The sequence below is a fragment of the Daktulosphaira vitifoliae genome, unplaced genomic scaffold, assembly GCF_025091365.1.
Source record: "Daktulosphaira vitifoliae isolate Bord-2020 unplaced genomic scaffold, ASM2509136v1 Scaffold_5, whole genome shotgun sequence".
NCBI lineage: Eukaryota > Metazoa > Arthropoda > Insecta > Hemiptera > Phylloxeridae > Daktulosphaira > Daktulosphaira vitifoliae.
In genome coordinates, this window is record NW_026099576.1 from 32,598,128 (window position 1) to 32,615,971 (window position 17,844).

Below are 17,844 nucleotides of genomic sequence, written 5' to 3' on the forward strand. Positions count from 1 at the left end.
AAAAAAAAAAAAAAAAAAAAAAAAAAAAAAAAAACACATCATAGTAAAATTAATACCTTCTCCGCTTCGCATCGAAGCTAAAATAAATAATCATGGGTTTAGACTAAATCACTTTAATTATTAATATGAATGTAAAATAACAATGTTTTAGCTTCGATGCGAAGCGGAGAAGGTATTAATTTTACTATGATGTGTTTTTTTTTTTTATGTCTGTTGCCACTTTTTCTCAGCTCTCACTGGACCGATTTCTTTCAAAAATACGTCAAAAGATCACAAATCGTATCTAGTTGAAGACATTACCCTTAAAAATTGAAAAAAATTCCCTCGTTCCCCGCAAATGGGGGAAATATCCAAAAAAATTACAAATTTAAAAATCGCTAATTTTCGAAATTTTTTCATTTTTTTTTCTTAAAACTTCTATAACTTTTTGAAAAATCAACAAATCAAAATAATTTAGTGAAATTTTATAATAACTTTTTTTATAGAAAATATAATGATCCACAAATCTAATTCTATACATTTTTATGGTATAATAATTTTTGAGATAAATCGAAAAAACTGAAAAACTACTACATTTATTATTTTATTATTTTTTTTTTATGTCTGTTGCCACTTTTTCTCAGCTCTCACTGGACCGATTTCTTTCAAAAATACGTCAAAAGATCACAAATCGTATCTAGTTGAAGACATTACCCTTAAAAATTGAAAAAAATTCCCTCGTTCCCCGCAAATGGGGGAAATATCCAAAAAAATTACAAATTTAAAAATCGCTAATTTTCGAAATTTTTTCACTTTTTTTTCTTAAAACTTCCATAACTTTTTGAAAAATCAACAAATCAACATAATTTTTTTTTATACTAAAACCTTAGATATTTACCTTTCATTTGATATCATTTTTTTGAAAATCTATCACTTAACCTGCTCATTGGGGGGGATTTAAAATGGCAACTTTTTTACAAAAATTAATTTTTTCAACTTAATTTTTGAAAATGTTCCGGAAAGACTGCGTCCTTTAAACATATATCAAATTAAAGCTTATTTTATGTACTACAAAATGAAAAAAAAAAATTTGTCCCGACACTTTTTTTTCTACATTTAAACGGCTGCCGTAGTTAAAAAAACACTATTTTTGTGTTAAAATTTTCGATTTTCGATTTTAAATTTTCAACTTAAAAATGCTATAACTTTTTGAAAAATGTATATATCAGCACAAATTTTTTTTTTCTAAATACATTATAAGTACATCTTTCATTTGACATACTTTTTATTAAAATTGGACAATTTCCCCTTATATAGGGGGCGTTCAAAACTTAAAATATTGTAAAAAACATAGATCTTTTTCAACTGAACTTTTGAAAATGTTCCGGAAATACTGCGTCCTTTAAACATATATCAAATCAAAGGTTATGTTATATACTATCAAATGAAAAAAAAAAATTTGTCCCGACATCTTATCTTCTATGTGCAAATGGCTGTCGAAAATTTAAAAAAAAATGTAATGTTTGCGATAAAAATTACATTTTATCGGGATGTTTTTTGTACTTAAAACTGCCATAACTTTTTCAAAAATGAACAAATAAAAATAATATTTTTTTGTATTGAAACCTTAGATATTTCCCTTTCATTTGATATAATTTTTTTTGAAAATCTAACACTTATTCTGCTCACTGGGAGGATTTAAAATAGTAACTTTTTTACAAAAAATAACTTTTTCAACTTAATTTTTGAAAATGTTCCGGAAATACTGCGTCCTTTAAACATATATAAAATTAAAGCTTATTTTATGTACTACAAAATGAAAAAAAAAAATTTGTCCCGACGATCTATCTTCTATACGCAAATGGCTACCATATTGAAAAATATACTATTTTTGTATGATAATTATGGGTTTTGTATTTTATTTTAATAGAAGTTGATGTTGCTTTTGCAATTATCCATCAATTTTTTAAAATTAAACACTATCTACAGATTTGCATCGAAGCGTTTATTATGATAGTGATTTTAATCACTGTCAGATTAAATCTACACTGGACCCTACTATGCAATGTGTCCACTATGCCGCGACCCCACTGTGCTACCGTTTTTTTTTATTTATTTTATTGTTTTGCTTTTTATTATTTTTTCTCATTGTTTGTAACAATGAGAACAATAGAAACCCGTTTCCTGACTTACTGAACACCTTGTATATAAGTTTAATTTGTATTATTTAATTATTTTAATTAATAAAAAAATCTTAACAATATTTAACATTTATTACGTATATTGTAAAGCTATTTAAGACTATTACTTCAAGAAGATAACAGTTCAATCCACCAAACATACTTCAAATTAATATTTAATTCATTGGCATTAACACCAATAGGTATTGAAATGATGACGATATTTTTAAAGGAAAATATAAATGAATATTTGAATAAAACACAGAGTGCTTACAAAACAATTGAATCTATGTATGCAGCGTTGGTAAAAAATGCAGCAACGGCTTCCGAAATTTATGAGGTATAGAAACTTTATTTNACAAATATTTATGATTTTTAATTAAAAAAAAATATTTTTTTAAAATTTAAATCAATCTGAAGTTTTGTTTAAAATTATAAATAAAGTTGCTTGAAGTGCTTGAGGATATATCCATGTTTACAGTTGAGTCCGAAACGTCAGAACTCAACTGTAAACATGGATATATCCTCAAGCACTTCAAGCAACTTTATTTATAATTTTAAACAAAACTTCAGATTGATTTAAATTTTAAAAAAATATTTTTTTTTAATTAAAAATCATAAATATTTGTACAATTTAATTTTTCTATTTGTTGAATAAAAGAATAGGTAGGTATCTTTAGGGGATCTTCATACAAATCATTATAAGTAACTGCATAGAATGCTTTACCTTTCCGCTAGTTTCATTTTAATACTTTATAGACAAAAATAAAAATTTTTTTAAAAAAATAGTAAATACAGCATCACAAAGTCAAAAACTGATCTACCAATATCAAATTACACCAAGTTTTTAATCGAATTTATCTTAGGACTTATTGGGTAGAAAACTCAGTTATCTAATAAAGTAACAAGTGTTACCAAATGAAAGGGCTGGAACTATATACGTCAGGTGGTGGGACCAGAGAGGTTTAGGTCCCCCAGAAATTTAACAACAATATCCATATTGTTTTAAGGAAATTGTATTTTGGAGAGAGAAAATTTAGTTTAGCATCCCTATTTGCCTATTGTTAGAGCCCTCTTGGCGTTCTGATAGCCCCGCTCTGACAGTGATAATATAGCTATTTTCTAAAATTGACATAATGTTTTGATTAGTATTGACTTGATAACCATTTTTTGCTTATCAACTTTTTATCTTCGATGCAAAGCTGAGAAGGTATTGGTTTTACTAAGATGTTTTATTTTTTTTTTTCTGTGTCTGTTACCACTTTTTCTCAGCTCTCACCGAACCGATTTCTTTCAATGATACGTCAAAAAATCACAAATCGTATCTAATCAAAGACATTACCCTCAAAAATTGAAAAGAATTCCCTCGTTTCCTGTAATTGGGGGAAACCTCCAAAAAAATTACAAATTTAAAAATCGCTAATTTTTTCAATTTTTTTTACTTAAAATTGCTATAACTTTTTTAAAAATAACCAAATCAATATAATTTTTTTTTATATAGATGCGTGATATCATTACCTTTCATTTGGTATATTTTTTTTTTATATCTGACCCTTTACCTGCCCACAGAGGGGGATTTAAAATGACAACTTTTTCATAAAAAATTAATTTTTTCAACTTGACTTTTGAAAATGTTCCGGAAAGTCTGACACTTTTATATATATCTCAAATTAAAGCTAATGTAATGTACTTTATTATGGAAAAAAAGAAATTCGTACTTTATTTTATCTTCATGGTGAAAATAGACATCAAAGTTGCAATACAACTTCATTAATATAAAAAAAAAACCCCTATTTGTTCGATGCCACAGCCGACAGACAGATATACACTGCCTCTAATTGCAAGTTAGTGCAAAGGATCGATATAATATTGACAACAAAATATTTATATGATAACATTGTATTATAATAATTTCTCAAAGATCTTTTGAATCAACAACTTGATCTTATGAGATAATTTGTCAAACACCTATGTTGAGTTTTCTAATTAGAAACAATTTTAAAAACCTAATGTATGGTAAAAATTAACAGTAAATTACATAATCTATCACAAAACTTTTTAAATTGAAATATGTCTTTACTTCGCTGACTAGTTCAAACTTTACAAGCGAAAAGAGGTCAACCAACAATTTTTTTTTAGATTTGTACTAATTTATTTGTAATTTAAAATAACTTATTGCCACAAAAATATTTATAAATATGTTTAACTAAATGATGATAAATTTTATCGAACTTCTAATAATAAAATTTGTAATAATAATTAAATAAAACCCTTATTTATAACAAATATGTAATTACATTTATAAAATTTTTATTTTTAGTTAAACTTGATAAGAAACCAAACAACTCTACCACTAAGTTTACAAAAAACATTTAATAAATTATATAAAGAAATAGAAATTAATTCAGATTATTATGAAAGAACACATAAGTCTCTTCAAGATTGGCTCACACAATCTGTAATACCTGAAACAAATTCATGTACTTCAAGTTATTATATTAGTATAATTATCTTACTTTTTAATCTATTTTTTTACATTTTATATTTTTTTTGATAGCTTTTTAGATAAAAAAATTATCCTAATAAGAGGAACTAATTATTATTTAAATAAAAAAAATTAAGAAACTATACATTTTATATTTATTATGTATTTTAAAATAAACATTCCTTTTTTTTTTTAACATTTTTTATTCTTACTATTTTCATGGGTAAAAAAACAAAATTTTAAAAACAAATCCCGGTGTTATTAAAATACAATTTTTTTCTTCTATCATTAGGTTAGTTGACACCATTTAGTCAACTACAATTGGATTGTTATATTCTGAGGAAATTTTGATTATAGTTGTTTCCCATTACCTTTAAAATAGCTGCAGAAAAAGTATGATAAAAATTGATTTTTTTAAGAAAAAATTAGTTATACACTTTTGACTAATGAATAAAAAAATATGAAATAATTTTTCAATCGTATAAATTAGAATATTTATTTCTTTTTCATAAAATATAAAAAAAAAAAGACTGATTTTTTTAACAGATTGAAATAAATAGAATACATGTTTAATTGAATGTTGTAGATTTAGTGTTTCGATTTTATTATAAACAAAGAAAAGACTAATTAATTTTCCAAATTTTCAATGAACTGTCAAAATTAATTGATTTTTCTCCATTTTCATCATCATCACAAATAAAATTATTATGTCTTTGCCCTGATGCAGTTGCCACTAAAGGCTGATATGGATGTAAGCTAAAAAAAATTATTAAATTAATCCAAATTTAATTAAATACATTATAAAAGCTATCTAACATACCTTACACCATTAACACAGTCATAATGAGTTTGAATGCTAGAATTTAGTGGGAGAACACATTCAACGTCTTCTTGAGTATTTATTATTTGATCTAATTTCCATGTTTTTATGTCACCAGAACTATTTCCTAAAATAATAAGTTATTAAATCAAAATACAAATTTTTTTTTAAGTATTAAATAATATTATTATTAACTTTAAAATGTTAAACTTTTTAATTTATAATTATTGATACTATAATAATATTAATTAATGATAATACTAAATTAGTTTAGAACTGAACATTTTTTCTAACAATTTTTAAAAGTTATAAGTAAAATATTAATATATAGTTTCAAAATATTGTTTTCTATCTTTAAATATACTTAATAATAACATACACCTTGCCACCGTACTGATTCCTTCAACCAATATGACATTGTACTAAGCAATAGCTAGAGTCAAATTCAGTAAATTATTTAAGACAGAGGCTAAATAGTTAGAATAGAGGTATGGTGATGATAATATCTTTAAATCTACATAATTTAAATTAGTTAACTAATTTTTTTACTACATTATCAATTAAATATACCACTAGGTACATTTTTATTAGTATTATTGAGATAATTTTGTATTTAAAATATGTTTACATTGGAAATTAAGCTGACAAATATTGATATTTTGCTTTTACATGAATATTTTTTCTAGTACACCATATAAATAACAGATTACAAATATAAACGTTGACAATTTATTTTTAATTTCTTACCAAAAAAACAATATTTTCTTCATTTACCTCATGTATATAATCATAGAAATTTTTTTATCAGTAACATGATTTTACTATAGAATAATGTAATTTATGAAAGTAAATAATAGCTTTAAACATTTCATGTTAGATTGATGTCATATAGATATCAATAAATATTAGATGTCAAATATTCATTGTCGTTAAAATATAAATTGAATTTATTTTTTCTTTAACATTGACTTTATTGATAAAGATGATCATTCATTAAGTATTACAACATAATCATATTTAGTTTTCATAGAATTAGGCTAATAAGTATTGATTCAAGTATTTTTAATTGTATTATAAGTTTATGTTAAAAAAAAAAGTTTCCCGACACCTTATCTTCTATGTGCAAAGTTCACCAAGATTAAAAAATAAAAGTAATTTTTGTATAAAAAAAATCACCATCTATTGTATTGTTAGTCTGATACTTAAAACTGTCATGACTTTAAAAAATGAACAAATCAAAATAATTCTTTTTATATAAATATCTTAGGTATTTCTTTTTATTTAATGAAACTTTTTTGAAAATCTGACTACCTACCTAAATGGAGGATTCAAAATAGCAACACCTACAACAAAAGTTAACTTTTTCTACTTAACTCTGTCACACTCTTCCTCCACTCTATATTTAAAAATGTGAATATACAAAGTTCTATTTCAGAAATTGTCGACTAGTCATTTTCTTAATTGAACAATTTTTTATTTTATAAGTTAGTTATAAAGAATATATAAATATAAAATTAAAATATATAAAAATTAATTAATTAAATATATTAATTTAAGAGAAATTGAGTGGCTAATATTAAAAGAATTAGACTGTATACAACAATTTATAATTTTTTATAATTTCTCTGTAAAAATTGCAATACTAAATTATAAAATATCAATTTCATACTAAATTTAATTACTATAACAGGTATTTATTTTATTATCTTATAAATCATAAAACTTGTAATCAGGATATAATTAAGGCACTAGGAGTTGATGTTTTTTGAATAATTCAATAATTCCTTCTAAAAATTTTACACAACAAATTTTTATTGAAGCGTTTTTATGATAGTGATTTTAATATTATGTCAGATATCATCTATACTTGTTCCAACTATACCACGTTCCCACAGTGTTGGGTTTTTTTAACTATCATATAAATATTTTAAAAGAAAATATGAATTAATTTTTTCTACATAAAAACATATTTTTAAGATTTTACCTGCATACAATTCTGGTATCTATTAAAAACTCATTATTTTTAAATTAAATAAGTAAAAATTATAAACCTGATACTAAAAATTTTCCATCAGATGAGATATCAAAATAAATTCTTTGATTTGTAGTAACTGTTCTCTTGACTGAGAATAATGTTTGACCAACATTTCTTAAATCCCAACAAACAATATCATCATCGCCTTTTCTACCACCAGAATATAATCTGAGGCCATCAGGAGAAAACTTTACATGGGTTACGCCAGATTTATGACCTCTCAGTATATACATTAATTGATTACCTCCATATATTCCTAAAATTAATAAATAAATCACAAATCTATAATGCCTAAAACATCATCATAAGAGACTAAGAATTTTATAATGAATGTGTCAACAATAAATTAATGCAATATAATATATAAATGATAGTATAGATATTTATTGTAGTTTTAGAAGTTTTAAGTAATTTAGGATCAGTTGTGCAAAAGAGCGGTGGTATTGACGAGGATTTAAGACACAGGATTAAATGCGGGTGGTTGAAGTGTAGAGAAGTGTCTCGTGTCTTATGTGATAAAAGAATTCCAATGAGGCTGAAAGGTATATTCTACAAGACTAGTGAGACCAGCTATGATGTATGGTTCAGAGTGTTGGACGGTTGACAAAAAAGTAGAGCAGAGAATGAGTAGAGTAGAGATGAGAATGCTTAGATGGATGAGTGAAGTGACTAGAAAAGATAGAATAAAGAACGATCATATAAGAGGAATATAGGTGTATCGTCAATCGTGGATAAGATGAGGGAAAATAGACTTAGATGGTTTGGTCATGTTATGAGGAGAAAGGAATCGGAAGAGGTAAGAATAGTTATAGAAATAAATGTTGAAGGAAGTAGAGGTAGAGGAAGACCAAAAAAGAGATGGAGGGATGTAATTGAATGTGATATGAGGACAGCTGATGTGAGTGTAGATGATGTGCGTGGTCCTGTCAAGTGGAAGTTTAGGATAAGGGTAGCCGACCCCAAGTAGTTGGGATTGAGGCGAGGAAAAAGAAGAAAGAAGAAGAAGATAGTATAGTGATTTTTAATTATATGGGTATTTAAATTAAATTTGTTTAAGATATAAAATTAAAATGGTTTTTTTGCAAAGTCGTCAAAATAGGGTAGAGAATGGCTTTATTATTGTTTTATAGAATATGATGAATATAAAAAAACCATCACTCATAAAGATTCTCCATCCAATAAAAAATTATTAAATGAAGATGATACTAAAAATATGATTGATAAAACTAAGCAAGAGACAATAAAGGTTAAAAGTAACCAAGTTATAAAAAAGAATATAAAACAAAAATAAATATATTGTTGTTTTAAAAATTTTGTTATTATATAATATCGAAATTGTAATACCTAATAATCTATAGATTATTAGTTAGTTAAAATATAATTTTAAAGAGGTTAACCAGAAGCAGATGTATCATTTAAGGAGATGCAAAGAAATAATTTTTTTTTTTAGACAGCAGCCTAATTGTTAATTTGATTATCCATTTTTTTTTTGGCTCATGTGTTTTTATTTTACGTGGTCTTTGTCAGTTATAGTTATTTTTCTTGTTTCTATTGCATGTAGTAATCACATTTTCTGAATAATACAGTGGATTGCATATAACTTACACAACTAGAAATTTTAGCTCGGCTTCAAGAGTTATATGACTTGTTAAAGTTAAGCTATTTTATGTTAATGCTCATTTTGACGACAGACTAAAATATTTCTTTCCTCCATTCTAAATAGTGGTTTTTGAAGAATATTGAAAAGAAGAAATCAGAGCATACATAATTAAAAAGAGAAATAACAATTTCTTCTAACTCGTTTGTTTTGAGTGGTTAATACAATAAACCATGAACAGTAAATATAGTGCCCCTTATTTTTGAATTCTTAAAATTTAAGGAATGTCACCTGGTAATTATTTTCTATGGGTTTAAAAGTAATATGTACAAAATTTGAGTTTTATATGACATGATAAAGCAGTGTGCATTCTAAGCTTAAAGTTTAGTTTTCTTAATTTTAATGGAAAAGGTTAGTTTTACATAAAATTATGTGATACTTTTTTAGAAAAAATAACAGATTTAGTCACATACAATTTTTTTTTATTTTTAATATTTAAAAAGATAATTGCCAAAAATATAAAGATGGGAAATTTTCCCATATAATTAATAATCCCAAAATATTACTTTTATCTGACTTAATAAACTACTGATTGCATAAAAAATTTATAATAACACTTTTTAGTAAATTACAAATTCTACAAAAATGTTCCTAATAAATTCGTTAAAAAAATTATCTGAAGAACTACAAATTTTTATGTTTTTTTCTAAACTTTTAACTTAAATCCCTATTAATCATGTTATATAAAGCTTAAATTTCGTAGATATAACTTTTAGACCCATAGGAAAAAATTTACAAGCGCTACTTCTCAAATTTCAAACAAAATAACACCTTCATATAGAATTATCTTCCTAATGATGAATATTAAGAATTCATATTTTCATGTTTAAATCAAAATATAGATCCTCACATTGGTTTTTTTTTTCTACAAAAATGGCTTTAAATTTCTTTTGATACATAAGCACTTCCAATATAAATTAAAATAATTTTTTTTTTAATTTAAAAAATTTTTCCTAATTCTAGGAAATAAACTGTTAATACGCAGAATAATTGATACATATGCTTTTCAATTATATAAAAATATGCTGTCATATAAGCGAGGCTATTATTACTTTAATGTGGAATGTTAATATCATACAAAACCATTTAGTAGCATGATTTTAATAGTTATTATTAAATAATATTTCAAAGTTATAACAAATTTGAAATAATTTTTATACTAAGGTTAGCTTACCAATATCTTTGCTATATGTGCCCACAGCAAAAACACTTCTATCAACTGGATTCATAGCTATTGTTGATATGATACTTCTATGAAGATCTTTCTTAGTAGGAATTTCTGTGAAATTTCGACCCGGTTGATCTGTATAAAAAATGTTAATTTTACCAAGACTTCCGCAGTAAATTTCCTCTCCTGACCAATTAAAACACAAGGAATTAACATGAGCCACTTCGTCCACACTATGATAAAAATATAATCACCCCTAAATTATAACAAGGCTGGGCAATTAAAACAAGTTTGAAATGTATAATAAAATCACTACATACTGATCATATACTCTATAGGTAGCTTCTAATTTCCCATTTTTTGCATTCCACAAATGTATTGGTGAACGATTACTAGTAGATAAAATTCTGAAAGGATATTGACACATAAATAAACATAATAATCTAATGTGGCCACTGGGAAATAACAGCTGATTTTTGACAGTGTATCAGGAGTTGTATAGAAAAAAATAAAAGTTAAGTTGCACAAAATTTTAACCTGTGACTCAAGGCTTTATAAATTTATTATTATTCAAGGCAAACAATTTTTTTTTTGATGACTGAAACATTTTTAATTAAATTAGTGGCGTAATATGGTATTCATAACATAAATATGTCATTTAGATAAATCATATTTACAGGCTATTGTTTCCATGAGAAATTGAAGTATTTGGACACCATAAATAATCATAAATAGTTCCACCTTCTTTTAATTGCAAACTTTTTTGTAGTCCAATACATTGGTTTAAATCATCAACCTCTAGATTAAAAATTCTGAGAATATTGTCTTCACTATTAGTTAAAATACTTGAACCATCAGGAGACCTGTAATAACTCATATTTTTATCTTATACTATTCCATTATTAATGACAATCATAATGCAGATTTGTATACCATTTACAGCCTTTTAAGCATTGCTGAAATTCTTTATCATAAGCAAAAAATTCATCTGAAATAGTACAAATACATTGAAGACTTTTAAAGTATGGAGACTGCATTTCCTGTAAATTGTACCACAAAACATTTTTATTCATCATAAAATAATGCTACACAGTATTTAAAAAAACATTTCTAGAACAAAATTAGTTTTTAAAAAGATAAATATCAGACAATGAGACTCAAAGCATGTGATTGTTATTTAACAAACTAATTACTTACAGAAGTAATGCTTTAAGTATAATAAACATAAAAAATTTAATAAGCTTTTTCTTAAACCAATACTTAAAATAATATTTACTTATTTAAGAAATTCGTTTATGAAAATGAAATTTTTGTTTTAAATGGATATCGTAGTAATAGTTTGTTATATTGTTTAATTTAAACTATATTTTATGTATATTATAAAATATGTTTTATATTTTATATTTAAACTATATTTACTATGTTTAATAACTACAAAACGTTGATTCCATAATACTTGATAAGTTCACTATTAGCACGATTATAGATAAACAAGTTAATCATCGTCGTATGTTTCTAACAATGCTGTTAAAAAACATATTTTCTAAATCAGACTAATGTAAATTTTAGTGTTTTTGAAATGTTTAAACCATTATTTTAAACGTTAATTAATTTTTAAATGTAACAACCCTAAATTCACATATGATATTGGACCAGCGGCGTTACGGTGATTGAGTTTTACACGTTTTACGGCAAGATCGTGCCACTGCACTAAAACCCATTATTTTTATTTTTCTATAAGAACGTATGATTAAAATAGTTGCTTTTGAAGCTATTTTCTCCATATTAAAATTATACAATGATATACCATATAATGATAATGATAAACATACCAAATTAATGGTAACATTAATTAGTTATGTTTTTTATCCTGAATATGGTGGTACAATAATATCTATTAAGAAATTTTACAGTTTTTCTCACCATGGTGTGAAAGGTGATTCTAACACAAATAGCAATAAAGTACACATTGCAATAATTAATATATTACGTCAAATTAAAAAATGAACTCTTCGTATTTCATATTATTAAACCAAGTAAAAAATGTTGGGTTTACTAGCAAACTGAAAGAAATTTAATAGATTATATAAAGTACATTAGAAATAATTCATAACCCATTCATTAATCAACCAAGATATATTAGAATTATTACCTTTTTAGGCTTAATAAATGGATTAGTAATGGATTTTTTTAAACTAAAATTTTGTATTACAAAAGCAAAAAATATTTTCAAATATTTTTACTTGATCATTCTTTAACATAGACTAGCTCTAGTCTATAATGTTACTAGTGAAAACATGAGCCTTTGTCAGGTAGTCAGCGCAACCTGGTGAAGAACTCAACTAATGTAATTTTTTCATTCAATTCTTTTGCCGAATGTTAACATCTGATAAATCCACCTTGAAAATACTATTTATTTATCTTTCTATGATACTATTTTTGATAACTAATTAACGATTGTATAATTGAATAACCGGTTTACAGTATTTTAATAGTGGGGTTACGTTAATTGCTATACGTATATCAAAATTTTTTTTAAAGTATATGACAGTTTATAATCTTTGTTAGAGTAGGTATTATGTGTACTACTTACGTGGTACTTAAACAATTACCAGGTCGTCTTACTGTATATTTATATTATATGATCTCATTTAATATTAGTTATTAAAAAGTAAATTTTTATAAATTTATTTACGTTCTTTGTTATTTTATTTTAATTAATTTAATGGCGCCCAAACATGAAAAGAACAAAAAATCTAGTTATCTTGTTAACGCATATCTTTTTGCTTACAATTTAATTCAATCAATAGGGTAAGTGTTCTTAATTTAGATCTTAGTCACAGATAATTAAATTATTCAACGCCAAACTTTTAAACTTTCAGATGGAGTTATCTATTGTATCAAATTTGTAATTTTTATATTTTTCCACCCAAAGAAAAGACTTTATGGGATGTTGTTAAATATACTGTGATTATTTTTCAAAATGCTGCTTGTATTGAGGTAAATTTTTCTTTAAGTTATCAAAATAAGTATAGATTGCAATATCAACTAAAACAAAATTATATTAAAGTTATATACTGATAAATTATTTCCTAATTTACTAGCAATATTATCACATAATAGTGCTGGGTACTATATATTACTCAAATATTTTATTCTAACACTTAATTAGATAAAATTATAGATAAAGTAAATTTATTTAAATTTTTTCTTAGTAAATAATTTTGCGTAACATGATTAATTATTACATACTAATTTAAAGACTCCAAAACTAGTTTGAAAAATGCTTCTATATTTTTAAATACTAGTATTGTTTATAGGTCATGTGCAAGGTTAACAAGTTTTAGTACCTGTTAGTTTTGAAATTATTTAAATTTATATATGTTAATATATTAGGTCATTACGATTACTTGACCAACTTGATATTTTTCAATTACTTTACTGTTGTTAAAAACTTAAAAAAGCCTAAAAATATGTTTTGTATTGTAACTAATTAACTAATATACTTAACTCAAAACTCAGTATTATAATACATAAACATTTAAAGTTTCTTATATTACAATATCCCTACTAATTAAAAAACTTTAACAGTAACAAAATTCAATTCCTCAGAGTTTCTGAAATATTAAATAAATATTTCTGTCATAATATTAATAAACATTTCATTTCCCATATTAAATAAGAATATATTTTATGCAAAAATGAAATATTTTTAGATGGAAATAAAATATGTCATCAAAAAACTTTTTTAAGAATAATAAAAAAATTCTTTCAAGTGATATGCAAATTATAATATTTAATGATGCTGTGTGAAATATTATCTTTTTGAATAGCTTATATTTTTAATATAGAAATACAATAAATTATTGCTATGTAAAAAATGAGCTATTGTCATTTTTTTTACAAAAAAATTATTTAAATTTTTAAAACATATAAGTTTTAATTTGGTTCATTGTCAGTTAAAAATTAATTTTTTTTACTTCATTTCCTTTTTAAATATAAAAAAATTACATATAATAATATTAAAGTTTTTGATTGTTAATCAGATTATCTGTTTTTAATTAATAATTAATATTAACACATTTTTAATTTGTCAATGAATATCTAAATTATATTTTCGCAAATTATTTCTTTTAATTAAATTTTTATGTATAAAAAATATTTTTTTCATTGTTTTACCAATTAATTTTTTTTAGATTTTTAATGTTGCTGTTGGATATGTTAAATCAAATTTAATTGTTACTATTCAACAAGTATTATCAAGAGTAGCTATTGTAGCTGCAATAGTTTATATTCCAGAAACTACAGATTCTCCAGGCTTATGTTTAGCTTTAACTGCATGGTGTTTTGCTGAAATCACAAGATATTTATATTATGGATTTAACATTTTAGGATTTATTCCTTATCTCTTAGTTTGGGCAAGGTAATGCATTATGAACTCCAATAGCTTAATTAGAGAGGGGAATATGGCACTTGCCCTTTATTACCACGCTGATCTAAAAATGTTTTTGTCCATTTATTGCTCTTAATCAGTAAAAAATGGTTGCAAAATTTTTCATAGTAGTTTATCAATTGAAAACATTTTTTTTCCTCCTACCATTATACATTTCTAAATGATCTTTTAACCTGTGATATGTTTTGTTAATAATAATTACAGGTATACTTTATTTATCATTTTATACCCACTTGGTGTTTCTGGTGAACTCTTAATATATTGGACATCATTAAATTATGTAGGAAAAACAAAAATGTGGAGCCTAGAATTGCCCAATAAGTACAATATTGCATTCAGCTTATGGACTGTTATTGCCTTTGTTATGTTTATTTATATTCCACGTAAGTTAACTATCATTAAAATTTATAATAAAAAAACATGACCTAAAAAATTAATAATGCAAAATGTTTATTTTTTATACAACTATATACTTTGTTGAATTTTGTCATATCATGAAAAAAAATTATATCGAGTAGAAGTTGTCATTATCCATCTATTTTATTATGTGATTTACTTACTCATTATTATTGTATTAGTGCTGATATCTTATTTGTGCCATAAATATGTCATTAGATTGGTCATTATACATAGAATTATATGCGCTATATAATGTGTCTAACATGTTGAATAAATTTAACATACATGCATATAAATTCAGTCAATTATAATATGTAGCAATATGCATTCAAGATATCTTATTAGTAAAAAAAAAAATTTATTTGTGTTGACTTCCATACAATTGGTTGGATTGGGTTTTTATTAAAATAAATAATAATTATCCCAATATCTAAATTTTTAGGTAAATTTAACAATGAATTGGCTTTGCATTATAGTGTTTTGAAGGGGACTTTGATATCTTCCCCCAATATATGGCACACAAAAAAAACATTCAATATCAAATAATACTCTTTTTAATAGTATTAGTTTTAAATTTTACTTTATGAGTTATAATTTCCCATTATTATGTGTATGTATTACATACTAAAAATTAACATTATCACATGATTTAAATATCTATAGTTATTTTATTATATCTAATTTAGTAATAGGTCAATTATAATAAAAATAATCCAATTTTCTCTCAATCTCAAAATGATTCAAATTATCGTCGGCCATGTCTTTCAACTGATATTTTTACTAATTTCGTAATTTAATTAGTATATTTTAAATTTAAATAATAGTATACACATTAGTACATAGTATTATTAACTTAAGTCTTTTGCTGGTTATAAATTTATAATTTTATGATAAATTAGCAGCATCCTTGGTGATCGCTATCTTATCTGATGTTTATTTTTAAGTTTCATAGTTATTTGATGATTGTTATTATTTATTTTTGCCATTTTTACATTAAACCTTTGATGTATAAATAAGAATAAAAACGATCTATGTTAATAAAAAAAGTTAATTTGTGTATTACTATTTATATCAAATGATTTTTTTTTCATAGGCTTACTATGAAATTAATATGAGTATGTTGACATATTATGATTGATTTCTTTCATTTTGACTCACCTAGTCGATACTTGTCTATTTTTTAATAGTTTAAATAAGTATTTTTCTAATTAACTTTCATAATTTAAATATGAGACTTTAGTTAAAAATTATAACTTACAAATCTATTTAATGTAGTATAATAAATTATATGAATAAATAATCTTGAACCATCACTTTATTTATTTTGTACGCCATTAAAGTCTTATGAATTTAATAATACTATTGATACAAATTTATTCATTAGATTAATTTTGTATTATACATTGTACTATAAAATCATATTTTAGCCCACTTTGTTATACCACATTAATTATTTTATAATAAATATATGGAGACACAACTAAAAAAATCCAAAAAAAATTATAAAAAACTTATTACATTAAAAGATATTGAGTGGATAGTGTTATACGAAACACCTTGTATACTTTTGATAATTTTTAGTAAATTGTAGAAATTACCTGACATTTAGGCATATTTAAAAGTAATTTATTTTATTATTTACAATTATATATTTTTTAGTGTTTCCTCAAATGTACATACATATGGTTCATCAAAGAAAAAAAGTTCTCACCAGTCCAGGACCAAAAAAAGTTCAGAAAAAATTACAATAATTATTTTGTAATATATGAAACCATAGGGTTCAGGGTTACTAAAATCAATATTGTTAACTTAAGCCGTATCTTAGCCAAATTAACAGATTGTTTTTTTTTTTCAATAATTAATAAAATGTTATAAAAATATTGTTGTTTTGTTTATCTAAGTATATTTTTTTAATTTTTTAAAATTTAATGGATTTAACAATTATAGTGACATATATTTAAATTCTTTCAACTATCTTATATACTTAATCACAACTTTCCAGTATTCAATTTAAAAATTATTTATTATCAATCAAGGTGATTTAAAATAAATGTGTTATTATTTGATAACAGCATTTAATTATTATTGATATGTTATTTGTCACATAAAATTGTGAGATTAATAATTACCAAAATATATTATCTTGACATTTATTTATTTAAAAATAATAATTTTGGCATTTTATTATATTTTATGATGGTTTAAATGCAAGCACTTTTTTTTTTTTACTTCAATCTACTTAAACACAAAATTTTATTTTTGATTCAATCTATATTTTTGAGGCGTGCTAAAAATATGATCTTTTACAAAATTTAAATATTTATAATGAATCTGTTTATAAGTCAAACTCATCCTGGTTGATGATATTTATTGTTACTTATTTTTAATACCATAAACTATTTAAACTTTTCAACCTATTCCAGGTCTATTTAATACTATAGGTATGCAAAAAAAACTATATAATCATTAAAATACCCTTTTATATATAAATACGTGTGCACATCACAATTTTGCAATAGTATCTAAACAAGAACTATACAAATGGACATTGAAAAAGTTTCAGATTTTAAATGGATAAAACTGTCTGCAATGGGTGCTATTTTATAGAACCAATAAACGCTCACGGAGTGCTAAAAAATTTTTCTCATCTTTGCAAATATTTTTCCAG

General features: G+C 23.9%; 3 protein-coding genes across 6 annotated transcripts in view; 2 read left to right on the forward strand and 1 right to left on the reverse strand.

Moving 5' to 3' along the window:
- Positions 1-4,842, forward strand: part of LOC126908410 (aminopeptidase N-like) — a 40,870-nt gene extending 36,028 nt beyond the window's left edge. Inside the window, exons 11-12 of the mRNA XM_050690445.1 lie at positions 2,271-2,499; positions 4,480-4,842. Coding sequence (XP_050546402.1) covers positions 2,271-2,499; positions 4,480-4,713 — 463 coding nt within the window. The 3' untranslated portion in view covers positions 4,714-4,842. The remainder of the gene's footprint in view (positions 1-2,270; positions 2,500-4,479) is intronic.
- Positions 4,500-12,266, reverse strand: LOC126908411 (telomerase Cajal body protein 1). Of its 4 annotated transcripts, none has more exons than XM_050690446.1 (9): positions 12,248-12,266; positions 11,258-11,364; positions 11,002-11,187; positions 10,645-10,731; positions 10,331-10,557; positions 7,516-7,755; positions 5,465-5,591; positions 5,210-5,400; positions 4,500-4,624 (listed from the first exon to the last, which is right to left on the reverse strand). In XM_050690446.1, exons 1-8 carry the CDS (start codon positions 12,248-12,250, stop codon positions 5,268-5,270), a joined length of 1,110 nt encoding a protein of 369 aa, XP_050546403.1. In that variant the 5' UTR covers positions 12,251-12,266; the 3' UTR covers positions 4,500-4,624; positions 5,210-5,267. The 4 variants fall into 4 exon arrangements, with proteins under 4 accessions (XP_050546403.1, XP_050546404.1, XP_050546405.1 ...); XM_050690447.1 differs by lacking the exon at positions 12,248-12,266 and adding an exon at positions 11,744-11,994; XM_050690448.1 differs by lacking the exon at positions 12,248-12,266 and adding an exon at positions 11,601-11,719.
- A 531-nt stretch (positions 12,267-12,797) lies between these two features.
- On the forward strand, positions 12,798-17,056 carry LOC126908412 (very-long-chain (3R)-3-hydroxyacyl-CoA dehydratase hpo-8-like). Its single transcript, XM_050690450.1, has 5 exons — positions 12,798-13,135; positions 13,207-13,324; positions 14,521-14,747; positions 14,982-15,160; positions 16,836-17,056. The coding sequence occupies exons 1-5, from the start codon at positions 13,050-13,052 to the stop codon at positions 16,925-16,927; spliced, it is 702 nt and encodes a 233-aa protein (XP_050546407.1). The 5' UTR covers positions 12,798-13,049; the 3' UTR covers positions 16,928-17,056.
- Positions 17,057-17,844: the final 788 nt, after the last annotated feature.

What these genes read in the sequence shown, in the direction of transcription:
- LOC126908411 (XM_050690446.1), bottom strand. An exon ending in TGCTTAAAAGGCTGTAAATG is followed by an intron (nt 11,188 to 11,257) that starts GTATACAAATCT and finishes GAGTTATTACAG; the next exon opens with GTCTCCTGATGGTTCAAGTA. An exon ending in GACTGTGTTAATGGTGTAAG is followed by an intron (nt 5,401 to 5,464) that starts GTATGTTAGATA and finishes AATTTTTTTTAG; the next exon opens with CTTACATCCATATCAGCCTT.
- LOC126908412 (XM_050690450.1), top strand. Translation starts at nt 13,050, where the DNA reads ATGGCGCCCAAACATGAAAAGAACAAAAAATCTAGTTATCTTGTTAAC. An exon ending in AATTTAATTCAATCAATAGG is followed by an intron (nt 13,136 to 13,206) that starts GTAAGTGTTCTT and finishes TTAAACTTTCAG; the next exon opens with ATGGAGTTATCTATTGTATC. An exon ending in AAAATGCTGCTTGTATTGAG is followed by an intron (nt 13,325 to 14,520) that starts GTAAATTTTTCT and finishes AATTTTTTTTAG; the next exon opens with ATTTTTAATGTTGCTGTTGG.